The 17,310-nt window shown below is 52.4% G+C and overlaps 1 protein-coding gene across 1 annotated transcript in view; it reads right to left on the bottom strand.

The window, feature by feature from the left end:
• STK10 (serine/threonine kinase 10) overlaps positions 1 to 14,983 on the bottom strand; it is a 118,563-nt gene extending 103,580 nt beyond the window's left edge. The window contains exon 1 of the mRNA XM_065873917.1: positions 14,798 to 14,983. Coding sequence (XP_065729989.1) covers positions 14,798 to 14,953 — 156 coding nt within the window. The 5' untranslated portion in view covers positions 14,954 to 14,983. The remainder of the gene's footprint in view (positions 1 to 14,797) is intronic.
• Between the last annotated feature and the right edge of the window lie 2,327 nt (positions 14,984 to 17,310).

Consider the following 17,310-nt stretch of genomic DNA (forward strand, 5'->3'; position numbering starts at 1 on the left):
GCTTCAACTCTATTAAGGAAGGAGGGAATCGGGCCCCGGAAGAAACAGGGTCACAGCAGAACCGGCTACGTGCAGGAGAAGGGCCCAACATCAACTCAAACAGGGTGGTCTGAGGGCTGCGGACAGGATGGGTGGCAGATATGGCCTTGGGCTCAGATGCTGCCACCGCCCCCGGGCTGTTGGGCATGAGTGGGCGGGCAGAGTGGAGCCATAGGCACCACATGCCAAGAAGAAAAAGGCCTGCTGAGGCCTCCTGTGGTCTCTTGAGGCAGGATAAGGAGCGCCCCACCTTAGCCAGCACGGGTCCACGAGGGATGCAGAGTACTGCCACCTCCTCCTATAGAAAATGAAGGTCCAGGTAGAGAAGGTGACTTGTCCCAGGTCACACAGCTAGGAAGTAGGTGTCAGGGTTCGACTCAGGTCCAGCTCTCTGCCCAGTGCTCCTTCCCCTCAGAAGCCCTCCAGAGGGAAATCTCCAGGGCCTCCCACCCAACTGCTGTGTGTGCCAATCCCCCTTTCCCACGGCTCCCTCCGTTGCCTTTAACCAGAGACCCTCTTAGGGCAAACCCTCAATGGCTCCCTGCTGCTGACACGATCAAGCCCAAGTTCCCTGGCCCAAAGCCTTGGTGACCCGCCCCCTTCACTTGTCCAGGATCCCACTGCTCCCCTGCGTTCACCTCCTGCCACAGCCAGTGCCTGACTGCTTCCTACTTCCGTGCTTTTCTTTATGCTCTTTCCTCCCCCTGGAGTGCCTTCGCCATACCTGTGGTTTAACCATCCCACAAAGTCTAACTCAACCACAGCCTGCTCCATGAAATGTTCCCAGCACCCCAGCACCCCTCCCCTGCTAGAACTTCCTCACACCTTATTAGGGCTTTCATCTCAGACCATCTGGTGCCATAGTCACTTGTGTTCACAAATTCTCTCTGACCTGGCTGTGAGCTCTGAAAGGCTAAGCCCGTGTCGGATTCATCTTGTTCTGCCCCAGAGAGCCTAGAACAGAACAGCCAGTGGATGGATGGGAGCATGGGAGGGTGGGTGTGTGGGAAGATGGGAGGACGGCTAGCCAGACAGGCAGATGGGTAAGTGGCTAGATGAATGGGAGGATGGGTGGGAGGGAAGGCATATGGAAGGATGGGTGTGTGGGAGGATGAATGGATAGATGGGTGGGCAGATAGATGGATGGACGGATTGACAGATGGGTAGGAGAGTGAGTGACTAGGAGGATGAATAGATGGATGGGGGAGAGGGATAAAAAGGAATGAAAGGTATGTCTAGGGAGCAGACAATCATCAAGTCTTCCTTTCTTCCCAAAAGGTACCAGAGCCTGCCTTGTTGCTGGCTTCTGTGAACAACCAGCCTCTTCTTCCCTCTATACTACAGCCAACAAAGTTCTTTTTACAAGTACCGATGCTACTCCATCCAATATCCCCAACTTAGTACACTGAAAAATGGGCAAATTTCTTTTTTTTTTTAGGCCTCAACACACGGCATACAGGATCCTACTTCCCTGAGCAGGGATTGAACCTGCACCACCCCCCTGCACTGGAGGTTCAAGTCTTAACCACTGGACAGCCAGGGAAGTCCCAGAAATGGGCTAAATTCCTATCAAGTGATTTCTGGAATGGAAGCAGCACAGGACCTAGGTTCAAATTCCAACTCTACTACTTACCAGCTACATGCCCTTGGTGAAGACAGGAAACTAGACTTTAGTCTCCTGATGGAGATGTAGATAATTCCAGTGACATGAAAAAGTTGATAAGCCACCACGGGTTAGTCAGTTGACTATTGGTTGTTACTACCTTCACTGGGACTGTGTATTTTTGGTTTTCAAAAGCCTAAAACCATGTTTATCTCGTTCACCAAGGTATCTATTATTCTATCTGGCCAATAAGTATTTTAAAATAACAGATGGATGGATGGATGAATGGATGGGTGGGTGGGTGGGTAGATGGATGGATGGATGGATGAGTGAATCGGTGTGTGTATCTCCTTGTAAACAGAGAGAAATGAGGCCCTCCACATAAAAGAAAGGAAAGTGGCATGAAGTCCACTGTCCCCTCAACACACTTAGATTCCTGAATCTGATCTGTTCTCTGGTTTGGGAAGATGGGCCGTCTTTACCTTGGGAAAGCCAAAGCCTTTGACTGGGCCAGGACATACACAGTTAATGAGAGGAAACCACTTCCTGATCAATAATCACCGGGCCAAGTTTCAGTTCAGTGACAAATGAAACGGCTGAGTTTCAGAACAAGTAACACTTAAGGATGGCAAAGATTATGAAGCGCAAAAGCAGAGAGGAGTGTCATGGCTTCCAAAGACGGGCATTTAATACTCTCTCCCTTGGGGAGGAGAAGCCTGGCGCGCAATCCTGGCACAGCAGGGAAAAGCTGAGGCGCCAAATCCTTCTGGGCCAGCAAATAAAAAAGTAAAACCCGAACAGGATTGGCCCCAAAGATACCATGTCATAGCCTTGGCTAAAAACCCGGGCAACCTGTCCAACTTGGCTGGGGATAGGAGAGGTTTCAGATCTCAGCTCTTCAAAAGTTCTGGGGAATCCAACCCCGCGTTATCACTGATAAAGCAGGTGGGACAGGTGACGTGGGCTCTGCCTCCTTGAGGCTCCTGCTCCCACCTTTCCCAGGCTCCCTCTACCCAGAGGACTGGGAGAGGACTGGGTGCTGAGTCACGGGGGGGCGGGTGGCCTGGGGTCGACGGCACAGAGGAAGGAAGCACCTTTATCCAGGCCGCCGCCCTGGACCCACTCCCTGCACACGCAGGCACCTTTAAGCCTCACCTCACTCAATCTTCACCACAACCTGGGGGTCATGTACTTTTTATCAACTCTGTTTTCTAGTCAGTCCCAAATCTCAGAGAAGTTAAGGTCGCCCTGTGTTTTCAATCAACAGTACTTTTTGTGCTGTTTTTTATTATTCCAAAAGCATTACACACTCGTTAAAGAGCATCTTCAAAACATACTGGTACAAAGAAGAAAATCAAACTAGGCATCGTCGCAGAGACAACCGCTTTAAGCATCTTGGAGCACCTCCTCCCAGGATTCCACAGTACAGAGGCACCTGGACTTGTCTGGAACCCCACCCTAACACCTCCCAGCTGTGTGACCCCAGGGGACTTACGTGACCTCTCTGTCCCTCACTTTCCTGCTTGGTACAATAAAGATGTTAGCAGTTTCCGCCTCATGGGCTGTTGTGAGCATTCAGTGGGTTAATAAGTCAAAGACGCTTAGAGCAGGGCTGGGCCGTAGTGCACGCCCCACGACTGTCCACTCATGCTTGTCTCTCTCTCTCCACAAATGTGTCCTTGCATACTTCATAAAACTGGGATTCAACTATATACATTGATCTGTCATTCTCCTTTTTACTTAGCAATATGCCACGAACAGCCCTTCCGATCACAAAACACCTTCCACAGCATCCCCTCCAACTACTGCAGACTGAATGGTGGGCCCACCGTAGGTCTACCCAATCCCCTGTCGTTGGGCTCTCTACCCCAGTCACAGGGTGCTGCGTCCAAAAGCCTGAGACTTGATTTACAGGTTGCCAGACAGGTCTCCAAGTGGCAGGGTCACTCCAGGCCTCACGGGTCACACAGGTGGGTACCCTAGATAGCACTGAGATGTGAGGCCAAGCCTGGGTCAGTTTTGCTGTGTGCCCTTAGGCACTGGCCTCGTAAGTTTGCAGGTGTAAAGACACTTTGGTCCCACCTATGAAAGGGACTGTATTATCCCCCTTTTTCAGAAAAGGAAACTGAGGCTCAGAGGGGTGACATCACTTGCCCAAGGTCACTCAGCAAAAACAATGGCCTTGCTGGGACTCATGGGATGAAGGGCATCACCCAGTCCAGAGCCTCTGAGGAGGACTCTTGTGGGAGGTGTGGGGTGATTCAGGGGTCTTCTGAGGTGCACCCTGATGGTCTCTGCAGGCGGTCCTGCAGACAGATCAGAAGCTCAGGATGGGGGACAGAGGTTGGCACTGGTGCTTGGGGTTCCAGATTCCTCATGAACGGAGGCACACCAGTCACCTCTCCTCAGCCCCAGCTGTCACCTCGAAGTGGGTGCGGGGGTGTTGTAGGCACTCGAAGGAAAAAGAGGCTTGAGAAAGAACTAGGCCTACCCAGTCTGGCACCAGAGCCCACCAAGATGCAAACCAAAGGCAGAAAGAGGGCTTCCCTGGTGGCGCAGTGGTTGAGAGTCCGCCTACCGATGCAGGGGACACGGGTTCGTGCCCCGGCCCGGGAAGATCCCACATGCCGCGGAGCGGCTGGTCCCGTGAGCCATGGCCGCTGAGCCTGCGTGTCTGGAGCCTGTGCTCCGCAACGGGAGAGGCCACAACAGTGAGAGGCCCGCATACCGCAAAAAAAAAAAAAAAAAAGGTAGAAAGAATCTCAAAGCCCAACAGAGAGGCATGCCAGCTCTGATGGGGTCATTCCTCAGGGCGACAAAGCCAGCTTTGTGACAACCACCTCAGAGGGCCAAGAATTGGGTCTGGGCTGCCAGACAAGACAGGCTGGAGCTTTCCAGGAAGGAGGGCGAAGGGAAGTAAGGCACCGGCATTGGCTTCTCCCTCCAGGCCATGAATGCTGCTCTTCTGGCCACCCAGGATGGCCTTGGCTATCCTGGACCAAATGGTCACAGGGCGGGGGGCATGGAGCTGAGACTGCCCTCCCCGGGCAGGGAACTTCTCAAAGGCTGGATGGAGCCTTCTTTACTGTCACTGAACCATGTTCATCCTCATTACACAGCCGTAAGCTTTAGGCTGATCCCCGGGACTCGACACACCAGCGTCTACCCAGGAGCAGCCTCCAGTGTAACAAGCAAGGGGAGGTGGACCACGAGCCTCAAGGGAATCTGCCTGTCAATCTCCAGAAAGCCAGGCCAGGCAATCTAGTCAACCCGCAGAGAACATCATCATCACAATGACGACAGTCCCATGCACTTCTCCTTCCTCCACGCTGGGCATGGTGTCAGGGTTGGCCACACGTCTCCATCTTCACAAATTCCCTGAGGGAAGCACTATTTTGATCCCCATTGTACAGCTCAAGATACTGAGCCTCAGAGAGGTGAGGTGACTTTCCCAAGGTCACACAGCAAGCAGGCAGCAAAGCCAGGAGAAAGCTCAGAACTGATTTCAGTGCCTGCACTCATCACCACAGTGCTGGCCTGCCTAAAGAGAGGCAGGGGGAGCCTGGGTCTGGCATTTACTACAATTCGTTTGTTCATTCAGCAGTTATTAACTCAGTATCTACTACATACCTGTTATCCACAAAAGATGGATAATTCCCTGCTCTCCAGGACCTGACATTCTCCAGAGAGGAAAGAAAATAAACAAGGAGACACACAAGAGAATCCCAGTTTGTGACAGGAGGCTTGAAGGAAATCAGCAGGGAGCTGTCACTGCGGTCAGGAGGGAACATGGGAGTTGAGACCCAGAGGATGAGAAGGAGCCAGCTGTGCAGTCATCGGAAGAGAGCGGCAGGCAGAGGGACCAGCAAGTGCAAAGGTCCTGAGGCAGAAAAGGCTGTGCTTCCTTCAACTGCTCTCAGTGGCCCCCCATCCTCCTTAGACTTGGAGGCTGGCTAATGTTAACTCTTTAGTCACCAGCATAGTGGTTAACCCTCCACCTGCCACCCTTAGGGCTTGAATTCCGGTTCTGGTACAGTCTGTTCTTAGGAGGAAAAAATAAGCTATAGGAGAAGGAAGAAAAAAAATTGTAGCAAAGGGGAAAGCAGAGAGAAAGGGGAAGAGAAAGAAGAGTGAGCACATGGAGAGCGGGAGGAGGGGGTGGAAGGAGGAAGCTCTTTTGCAAGTCCCTTCCTCCCTGCCTATCCCTCCCTCCCTGCTGGCAGCCTACAAGAGTGCTCGGCACCTTAGGGCCCACAAGGGCCTCAGGAGCACCCAGCTTCCCCACCCTGACACCGCCCCCTTCCCCTGCCACTTCCTCTGCTAGCCCTGCCCAAGACCATCACCACTTCCTCCGCATTAGAGGCCACCATCGCCATCCCAGGGCTCAGATTCAGTGGAGGCTGAGGCAGGCCCGAAGAAGGGGCACATTCCTGGGCTCACAAATGTCAAGGCCACAGGAGATGCCACACTGAAGGGACCCTGGACCCTCTCCTCCCAATAAGCCCGTTTGTCTTCCCCTCTGTATTGTACAGCAGAAAAGGCAGAGGCTCCTGGCCAGAGATATCTGGGTTTAAGTCCCAACTTTGCCACGGAAGAGCTGTGCGTGCTGAGCAAGTCACTGTACCTCTCTGGGCTTCTGCATCATCAGGTGGGGATACTAACTCCTGCTTTTCATGGGGCTGGTAGAAGAATACAGGATGGAATGATGAACAGATAAGAACGGAGTGGGACTTCCCTGGCGGTCCAGTGGTTAAGACTCCGTGCTTCCACTGCAGCAGGTATGGGTTCAATCCCTGGTTGGGGAACTAGGATCCTGCATGCTGCACGGTGAGGCCAAAAAAAAATGAATGGAGCAAGAGTCAACTCCCCACTCATTTATCTTGTTCACCTGGGAACCCACGGTGCCTGACATGTAGCAGGTGTTCAGCTGATCATGCTAGTGACTAACACCCATGTGAGCTTTCCCAGAGTCCTGGACTAAGTGGTGTACATGGGCTATTTCACACTCCAACAACCCTATGAAGTAGTACCTTTCTGCAACTAAAGAAACCGAGGCACAGGTAAGTACTCTTCTCAGGATCACATAACCTGCAAGAGGGAGGGCCAGGCTTTAACTCCAGGATCCAGGATCGCATCCAAGTTCCCAGACCGTCTCTAGTCCCTGGCAAACGTGAGCTTCCCCTCCCATCTCACCAACTCTGCTCTCTTTCCTTACTGACTACCAGGCCTAATTCTCTAGAATCCTCCATGCCTCTCACCCACGTACAACATCTCCCTCTCGAGCTAGTCCCCTTCCATCAGTCACTTCCCCTCCCTGGACTCTAACTTGGGCTCCAACCACAGCTCTGGTCCTCCTCCCACCCCCACCAGCTCCAGCCACCAAGACGTGGCCACTCTGTCCCAGCCTTCACTCATCAGTGGCTACCCTGACCTTGGGCAGCCAGGATTCCTGGCTCTGGCATCCCCCAATTGTGTGGGCAAGCCACTCCCCATCTGGTGACCATCCAAAGATCACTCTTCGCTAACACCACACAAGGCTGACCTCATGACCTGGTCAGACCCCGGAGGCTTGGAGCAGGCAGGACGGTAACCGCCATATTCAAATCCCTCAACTTGGCACTCAAGGCTCTCTTGACTTGGCTCCCACACACTGTTCTAGACCTGGCCCACCCTGACCAGCTCTCCAGGCCGAGCCCAGCTCCCAAACCCACTGACTGCTGGGCTTGAGGAGGCATTTGAAATGTGTACAGTGGACCAGGGGGAGGGCACCAGGTGCTGGCGGACAGAGAGGCCAGATCTGCGCTGCCCAGTATAGCAGCCAAGGTCACTACCGAGCCCCTGAACCGTGGCTGGTCTACACCGAGACACACTGTAAATGCCAAACGCACACCAATTTCAAAGACTTAGTATGGAATGAGAACTTTAAATAACTCTTTCTTTGTATTGATTATATGCCGAAATGATCATACTTTGGAAATACTGGGATAATTAAAATATACTATTGAAATTCATTTCTCCTGGTGTTTTTCCTTGTTTGAATGAGGCTACTAGAACATTGTAAGTCGCACACGCGCCTCCTGTTACATAACCCTTGGACAGCGCTGCCCCAGAGGCTGCCCCTCACTTCCAGCAGATGTGGCCCCCCAGGAGTACACGTGGGCGGTACCAGCACATCTGATAGTTCCACACAAGACAGGGACCAGGGCTCTTATGGGAACTCTTCTGATCTCAAAATGCTTGCAATCACTTCAAACTTGGTTCAGCCACCGTGGGAGCCACACAAACCCATCTGCAGGCCCTTCCTGGCTCAAGGGCCACCAGGGGACAAGCTCAGGCAGGCCTCACTGTCTGGCCTCTCTCCTGGCCCAGACTTCCTTCCCTCCAGCCTTCTATCCCATCCCACCCGCCCCGCCCGGTGGAAGCCGTCCCTTCTCACTCTAGCCCCATCTTGGTCCCGCTACAGCTCGCTCACCCTGGCAGAGCTTTCTTTTCCTCCCCCCGCCGTGTGGCCCTGAAAACAGCAGGGGTGGCAGGCGCCTGGCCCATCCTGAGCACCTATGAGCTACCGGTCTGATTCTCACAGCTGCTCTGTGGGGTGAGTACTGGTCTCGGCCCCACTGGACACATGGGGAAACTGAGGCTCAGAGACAAGCCACTCGCCTGACTTCACACAGCGGCGAAGTGGGGCAGCCAAGATTGAAAGCCTGGTCTGCCTGGCTGTGAGGCCCGAGTCTTTCATCACACACCCCCAGGGATGTGATACACACAGGTGAACGCGGCCTGTTTGATGAACTGAATCGAGGCACATTCATTTGTATGAGGCAGCAGTGCGCCACGGGAGTGATCTTGTCCCCCAGGGGACATGTGGCCTTGTCCAGAGACATTTTTCGCAACTGCGGGTGGAGGGGGAGGTGCCGGCAGTGGTGGTACTTTTGTGGGTAGAAGCCAGAGATGCCGCTAACATCCTATAATACACAGGCAGCCCCCACAGCAAAGAATCAGCTGCCCCAAATGTCAGTAAGGTGGGGAGCCTGGTATCATGGACAAGCTACAAACACCGAAGGCCTTCTGCTTGTCCCCAGTTCAGCTGCAGTAACTGGCCAGGACCTTCTCCATTTGATAGCAAGAGCATCAACCATAATGAACTACCATCCTTTCCTGCCCACTTCCTGGATGGAGATCAGGTGCCGGATGTATTACACCTCCCTAGCTCATCTCGTCCTCCATCGTCCTCCAAATTTTCACCTCCGTTTTACAGACAAAAGAGTCTGAGGCTCAGAAGACGGGGGAATCACTTGTCTGGGGTTACAACCCAGATCCTCCTGAGCCCCAGTTGCTTCCCTTAACCACCCTACTCCACTGGCCTCAGCAGGAGCTGGGCCTGGGAGTGACCATCCTGGGCTGTTTTCTCGGGGCCTGTGGGGCGGCAGCCCCTGGGGATTTCCCCCTAGTCCGGGTAACCTCGGGAGGCCAGGGGACCCTGGATGGAGGTGAAGGCTGGGGGCACTGTTAGTTGTTTAGCTCACTTCACCCTGGCCTGCTCTAGACCCAGCCAGAACAAGTCTCAGGGCGGCCAGTGCTAAATCTGCCCCTCCAGACCCAGGCAGACCCCCTGGGCAGGCAACATCCCCAGGAAGCTCCGGCCACCTTGGTTTTAGGACCCAGCCAGGAACCCACTCACAATAGCATGGACTTGTGTTTAAAAACACTAGACTGAGCGGAAATAAGGTTACTGCCTGGGGGCAGAGCTCTTTCCGGAGGAGGAGGGGAGGCGCACGGGAGACCTCGGCAGACCCCGGAGGAAGGAGGAAGCGGAAACCCAGGCTTTAAAACTCTTAGGCAGAGATGAGGGGAAAGGAGCAGGCCTGGCCGGGGCGGGCTCAGAACCTCAGCTTTGTCTGCACTGGGTGGCAGGGCAGGATATGGCACCCGAAGGATGGGGGTTAACAATGGCTCTCTGAGCCCGGGGGCACCTGAGGTCCCCACCCGTGGGGCAGCTGCTGCCAAGATCCCGGGTTTCTGCAGGGTCCCAGAGGACTCGGGGATTGGCTCTTAAGCGAAGGCAAGGGGCGAAGGGGGCTTCTATTAACTTATCTCATTTTCTTTTAAAAACTACCCTCAAAGAGCCATGCATCACTCCCTCAACCGAGTAACTCCCTTCTAGGAGTCTAGCATAAAAAAATGATTTAAAATATAAAAACTTTACAAGCAAAGCTGTTCATCAATATAGAGTCAGCCTAGGGCTTCCCTGGTGGTGCAGTAGTTAAGAATTCGCCTGCCAATGCAGGCGACATGGGTTCGAGCCCTGGTCCAGGAAGACCCCACACGCCACGGAGCAACTAAGCCCATGCGCCACAACTACTGAGCCTGCGCTCTAGAGCCCGTGAACCACAACTACTGAAGCCCGCGTGCCGCAACTACTGAAGCCTGGGTGCCTAGAGCCTGTGCTCCACAACAAGAGAAGCCACCGCAATGGGAAGCCCACGCACCGCGACGAAGAGTAGCCCCCGTTCGCCGCAACTAGAGAAAGCCTGTGCGCAGCAACAAAGACCCAATGCAGCCAAAAATAAATAAATAAAAATATACAGTCAGCTTTGCTATAAAGTTTACTTTAAAAACTGCCAGTTTTGTTCCAACGCCACTGATGTATTAGGGAACAATTTTATCAAAACGCTAAATTCACATTTGCTTATGTTCTGTTCTGTCTGCCAGAAACACTGGGTGAACGCAGAAAACTTCACCCAGATGAGCCAAGCAGCAAAGGAATGCACAAATGGCACAGGCACCTCAAACATCTCTCAGCAACCTTTAAGCCACACCCACCCCATGTGGGGGTCCAACGTGCCCCCTGATTTCAGACAACCCTCTTTTCAGATAACCCTCCTTCCACAGCTTCACATACTGCAATGCTTCCCACCCACAGCCACAAGCATCCTTGCAGACCTCTTTCCCAGTTCAGTGTTGTATTTATTGTGATAATTTTGTCTTTCTTATCTGCGAAACTTGTGTAAAACGGTGCTACTTGTTTCTTAGGTTCCTATCTTTATTTTTTTCTAATGTGCTGATGAAGTTTTTGAGTGTTGTGCCCTTAGCCCCATTTTTCTCACAAGGCCTCTGATTTTTGTTGCATGTTTTGCACAATTCAGGGATTTTTAGGAAGGCATATTTACATTACAGCAGACCTGACGGTATTGTGTAAAGGGCTTAGCACAGCGCCTGGCACATGGTAAGCATTTAATCAATTTTAACTTGTTGGGCTTCGCTGGTGGTGCAGTGGTTAAGAATCCGCCTGCCAATGCAGGGGACACTGGTTCGAGCCCTGGCCTAGGAAGATCCCACATGCTGCAGAGCAACTAAGGCCGTGTGCCACAAGTGCTGAGCCTGTGCTCTAGAGCCCGTGAGCCACAACTACTGAGCCCGCATGCCACAACTACTGAAGCCTGTGTGCCTAGAGCCCGTGCCTTGCAACAAGAGAAGCCACAGCGATAAGCCCACGCACCACACGAAGAGCAGCCCCCACTCGCCACAACTAGAGAAAAGCCTGCATGCAGCAACAAAGACGCAGTGCAGCCAAAAATAAATTTATTTTTAAAAAAATTTTAACTTGTTAATAGTAAAAAGAAAATGGGGGGGTAGGAATTACTTAAATATCCAATAAGATTAAAATCATGGGGGCACTGAGCCATCCCAGAAGGTATATGTGAAGCATTCAGAATAACACAGGAAGAGGCTTTAGGAATGAAAGATAACATAAAACACTGTAGGTGTGTATTATTACAACCCTACATTAAAAAAATTTTTTTCTCCATAAAAATCGATTAAGTCTGGAAGGAAATATATCAAAATGTCAACAGCAACTGATGGGACTTAAGGTAATGTTTTTCTTTTTAATGAAAAACAAATTTGTACTATACACCTAATTTTGCAAAATCATAAACCTTTTAAAAGCTTAAAGACAACATAAGACGCTAAAGCAATTTTCAAGAAGCAGAAAAATCATCTCAGCCTGTTAACCCAACTCTTTCACGCCCCCATGCTCCCTGTCTCTGTTCAGCACATAAGTACCTGTTTCACCCACAGCTAGGACAGCAGGCACACCCTGCTGAAAGCAGTTTCTTCCATTCAACCCTCCATCTTGTCTTTAGAGTAAAGATTATTATTAAGGGCAAGAATTTTGAAACTATATAGCTTGTGACTTTTACTTTGTATCTAGTAATGAACGAGAAATGATTTTCTTTTGAAATCACTTAAGGAGTAGGTGAGCATGAACTTGACTGCAAAAAATCAATCCTACCAGCCTCTTTCTCTCCCGAGATCAACTGATGATTTATCAGGGAGAAGAGGGAAAAAGAGGCTCCACATCGTGAGACACTAATGTCTCAAGACATTAGGCTTTGACCCTCTGCAAGACACTCCTCGGGAAATCTGTAATTGGAGTCCTCTTCTGATGAGCCTTTGACAAATTGGGATTCCTATGGCTTCTTACACCAGCGAAATCCTCAGAAAGGCCTTCACCACCTAGGCTGCCAGGAGAAAAATCTGCTAGCTCTAGGACAGGGAGAGGAGGTGCTGCTGGCCATCACTTCACCAGCTCGCAGCCAACTGGTTACCAAGGTGCCACGTCAAAATGGAAGTTCTGGTCCCAGACATAAAACCTAGATGGAACCTCTGGCCTGTGCTGCTGAAATGGCCATGCCAGGGAACAAAGAAGTGGGAAGGAGTTATGGTCCCTCATTAGAATCTTTAGTAAAGCAACACCTGCTTCAACTTCAACTCTAAGGGCCTAAGCAGCACTTTTTCAGGATAGGAGACGAGGTCACAGGGATCTCTGATCCAAGACAGGTCTTCCTTAGCTGGTAACTAAGCCCAGAGCCTTGGGTTCTAGTCCCTTCCTTTCCCTGAGCCCCCGTATTCCTGCGTGTAACATGGGGTTGGGTTAGATCAGAGAGGGTCACACACTAAGGCCAGGCAGGGAACCTAATAAATGTCCAGGTGTGTCAGCCATCACACAGCTCTCCTGATCTACCTTCCCCTTGTCTTAATTATGAGAAAATCATGGGTTCGGAGGTGGTGGGGAGGGGCTTGTGGTGCAGCCGGCTCACAGCTTTGAGCACTAGACTCACTTTTAACAGGGTTCACGTGCTCTGGAGAACCAGGAGGAGACAAAATAACTTGCGAATCAGATGCTCCTTTGTATGAAACTTTCAGAGCTGTAAGGGAGTTTTATGGGGCTAAAGCAGGAGGAAATGACAGTCGAAACTGACAAGGGGAAATCTTACCAGCCTAGAAGCAAAGTTCTGCATTTAGGTTTGAAAGAAAATGAACCTTATGAAGCCAGGATTCATTAGGGGACAGGGACAAGACTGCAATGGAAAGTCCGCCCCTAACAGAAAAACATCATGCACTAAAAACACCAACTTAACCTTCTGGAGAAAGCGGGGGATGTGGTGAGCTGACCAAGGGTCCAGCTGTTCTCACGGTGGTCAGAGCACACCTGGCAGAGCAGGCTCCTTCAGGGGAAGGCAAGTACACCGGTGGGGTGTCCGGCGGGGCCGCAAGACTGAGGACAGTTTCCTGGTGCCGCTAGGAGGAAGAGGCAGCTCTGAGAAGGGGAAAGAAAAGATGTGCCAGTGAAGTATGTGCTGAGGGCCCTGGAATACGTGCAGAACCCTCAGGCAGAGAAAGGCAGCAAATCAAGGCAGCTGAGAGCCACAGGTATGAGTGTCACAGAGGCCAGCCTTCCAACCACAAAACCTTTGCTCCAGTGGGGCTTTCACCCTGTAAAAGGAAGTGCTGGCTCCTTGGGGAGGTGGTAAGGGAACAAAACAGGCACCCTGAGGGGCCTGGGTGACTTAAAAATTGCCCCTAGAGCAATGTTTCTCAAACTTAAAGCGCACCTAACATGGGGGATTCTAATCAGGGGGATCTGGGCATCTGTTAAAATGCAGACCCTACTTTATTATTTATTAGGTCTAGGGTGGGGCCCGAGATTCTGCATTTCTAACGAGCTCCCAGGTGATGCTGGTGGTACTCCTCCAGGGACTACACTTTGGTGATTAGGCTCTCCACCACTTTCAAGGCAAAGAGAGCAAGTCTTGACCAGGGGTGGCCTAGAGAAGCTCTCTCTGTGGTCCAGGCTCCTAAAAGGGAAACCCTGGGGTCAGAGTGATCTACAAGCTACAGGAGCCCCAAAGAAGGTGATGGTGGCTTAGGAAGGAGGTGCCCTCCTGTAGAAACCACCAGCTTAACATGTGGGTTTCTCTCAGTAAAGAGCTTCCTGGGGGAAAGGAGATCAGGGAAAGCGTGGAGTCAAGCTCTAAGTGTTTGGGCCCCCAATACAACTGAGCAACTCAGAATGTGTTCTCAGGACCAGAAACCCGACAATGGCCTGCTGCAAACGTGTCTACAAATAATCAGCTCTGCCCCACCCACCCCTCCACAAAAGCTCTCTGGCCTTTCATTCTTCTAGGGAAAGGTGACTTCAGACTGGGAGACTCCCCAGCTGTGACTCATCCACATACTCAAATCTGACCCCTAAGCGCAGGATTCACGAGGCCCTGACTTTCCCCTCTGCCCAGCCCCAGACCACATTTCCATGCCTAACCTCTCACTCTAGATAACACCCCCCTCCGCCTCCTGTCTCTCCCGTCTCTGGCTCGTCTTCAGGTGTGTCCCCAGCTTCACCGGACTCAACCCTTCCAGACGCAGCCGAGTTTCTCTGCCCCCAGCGCCTCGGCACTCTCACAGAATCTGAGTGGCCTCCCTTAAAAAGTATGCCTAGTATCAGTTTTACCGCGGATGCCTCGTCTCGGATGCTAAAGTCCTATAAGCGCCCCCTTTTTCTCCCCCTGCGGCGCCGAGAGCCGTGCAGGGCGCACAGGAAGTGCTCAGAAACTTAGCTCGGGGGCAGCAGCCGTGCCCGGAGGGGGCGTCCGGCACGCAGGGACTCAGCCGGGCTGTGTCAGGATACCCCACCCCCGACCCCAACGAAGAACAAGGATCACCAGGACGGGACCCCGGGACTCCGAGTTCAGGGCCGGGCAGCCCTCTGCGTTCTCCCGAGCCGTGGCCGAGACTGACCAGGGCCAGCGCCCCTTCCTTCCGGAGCCGCTCCACGCGCCCCGAGCCACGCACCACCAAACACAGCGCCCTCACCTTGTAAACCTTGCCGAAGGCACCATCGCCCAGCTCGCCCACGATCTCCCACACCTCGTTGGGGTCCAGGTCCCGGCGGACGTGCTCATATTCGCGGGACTTTCTCTTCTCGAAGGTAGACCGGCGCAGGATGCGGCGGAAATTGGCGAAAGCCATGGCTGAGGGCACGCGAGCCGGCGGGCGAGGTGGAGCCGGCTCGGGCTGTAGCTCCGGCGGCCGCGAGGGAGGGGCTGGAGGACGCCGCGGCGCTCTGGGGTTCTCCCCAGACCCGCCCTTCCCCGCAGCCAGACCCCGGTCAAGTGCGCCCTGGGCTGCGCGCGGCGGGAGCACCCGGAACCGCGCAGGCGGCCGCGGTCCCCGCCCCCGCTCGGTCCAATCGCCGGGCCGCCTCCCGATGTAGACCCAATTCGCGCCGCGCCCCAGCCCAGCCCGCAAGCCCCGGGACGCGTTCCGGGGACCCGGCCCCGCTCCCGCCCATCGGCCCGACTCCACCTGCCGCTCCCCGGCAGCGCCCGGAGACCCCCTAATTGGCTGCGGGCGCTCCCCGGCTCCGCCCGTCGCCGCAGGGCACTCTGGAAACTGTAGTCCCCCGCGCGCCGCACGCCCGCGAGCCACGGACTAGGCTTTGGCGAGCTTAGTGGACCCTTCGGCGGGACCATACCGGGTCTGGGAGGCCCACCGTGTCTCGTGGCTCCCAAAATTTCTGCGGGAGCGAAAGGGGAAGCAGACTGGTTAGTCGGGAGCGCCCACTGATTGCTGTCCAAAGACCAAAAAGGCGAACAGGCATTAATCATTGAATCCGCCCCGCAACGGCCCCGCGCGGCTGCTCTGCTCGCGCCCACTTTTCAGGTGGGGGCGCCCGGCGGGCGAGGGCACTAGCCCCGGGCTGCACATCCTGCGGGCGGATCCGGTGCGGATTGCTCGGCGTGGTGCTGCCTCCTAGCGCGGGAAATGCTGCGCCCTTGCGGCGGCGGTCAGTCCCTGAAAACCCAGGCTCCCCGGCTCGCTTCCTGCTTCCCAGGGGCTCTGCCCCACCGAGATCCACCAACTGGCCAGGATTACAGGGCTAAGAGAGAGCGCTCCGTGGGGACTTACTTATCACATGCTTCCTGATGGATCTTCAGATATATCTGCATATTAGGTAAAAAAACTTCCTTATTCTTAATTTTACAATTTTTAAAAATAAGCTCATTATACATAGAATTGAAGTTTTCTTTGACCACCATCATCCTCGATCCTGTCCGTTTTCCACCTGCTACTGTTAACTGTCTCTAGGACAGTTAACACTTGTATCTAAATCTAAGTAGTTTCCAAGCAGCGAGTGCTGAGGGGTGGGCAGGTGGGCAACCTGTAAAGCTTATTATGGTAACTCTCCCACATAAGCAAATTGAGTCTCGGGGAATGTCACACTCCAATAGACCACGTCCCTGCGGAGAAGGTCCATGTTGAGGTGTTTTCACCCCTTCCTGAGTCGCATGCAAACACCAAGTATAGTTCTAAATTTGGAAAGCCAAATGCAGAAGCCTAGGGTACTGGTGGTGGTCTGCACAAAGGATGCCCTGAGTAAAGGTTGCCAAGCACTTTGAAATGTCCCCACAACCTAATGAGTGGTTGCAATCGTAGAGGGTCTTTATCACTAAAAGGAGGAAATGCAGCACAAGACTGGGCTCTCACCAAGTAAGCCCAAGTTTAAACCTCCCAGAACAAGCTGGAAGGCCGGTCTTTCATTAGTTTCAGTCCATTTGACCAACATTGTGAAGGGGGTGAGGGCACAATGGGGGAGGCTTTCCCACTGGGAGGTGGGGGCTCTGACCACAGGTCAGTCTAGAGGGGCTGGGACTGGGAGTCCCAGTTCCAGTTCATCCCCAAGCCGGGCCAAGCCACACACGACTCTGTGAGACTGGCTCTGCGATAGCTCCAGAAAAAATGAAATGAGAAACAAAAATGGAGCGCTTCACTCAAAAATGTTGTAAGTGAAAGAAGCCAGACACAAAAGAGCACACGTTATATGATTCCATTTGTATGCAATGTCTAGAAAAGGCAAATCCATAGGGACAGAAAGCAGATTAATGGTTGCCAAGGACTAGGCTGAAATGGACATGAGGAGTCTTATTGGGGTGATGAAAATGTTCTAAAACTGGATTATGGTGATGATATAATAACTTGGCAAGTTTACTAAAAAATCACTAAATTGTATACTTGAAATGGCTGAATCTTATGATTTGTAAATTATACTTAAGTACAGTTGTAAGAAATCAGAGAGGTTCAACAAAACCAAAGCTATATCTCTGAGATAACCAACAGACAAGGCTGGTCAAAAAGATAAAAAGAGTTGCAGAAAGAAAAATATTCCCTAAGACAATGAAAATGAAAAAAGTGACAGAATATTAGGTACAGTAGAGATTTTGATATCAGTATTTTAAACAATTTTATGTGAATACATTTTAATTTATGTGAAATGGGTAATCATGTAGAAGAAAATATAAATGATATAAACAAATGATATATAAATA

Source organism: Phocoena phocoena, chromosome 3 (genome assembly GCF_963924675.1).
Source record: "Phocoena phocoena chromosome 3, mPhoPho1.1, whole genome shotgun sequence".
NCBI classification, from domain to species: Eukaryota; Metazoa; Chordata; class Mammalia; order Artiodactyla; family Phocoenidae; genus Phocoena; species Phocoena phocoena.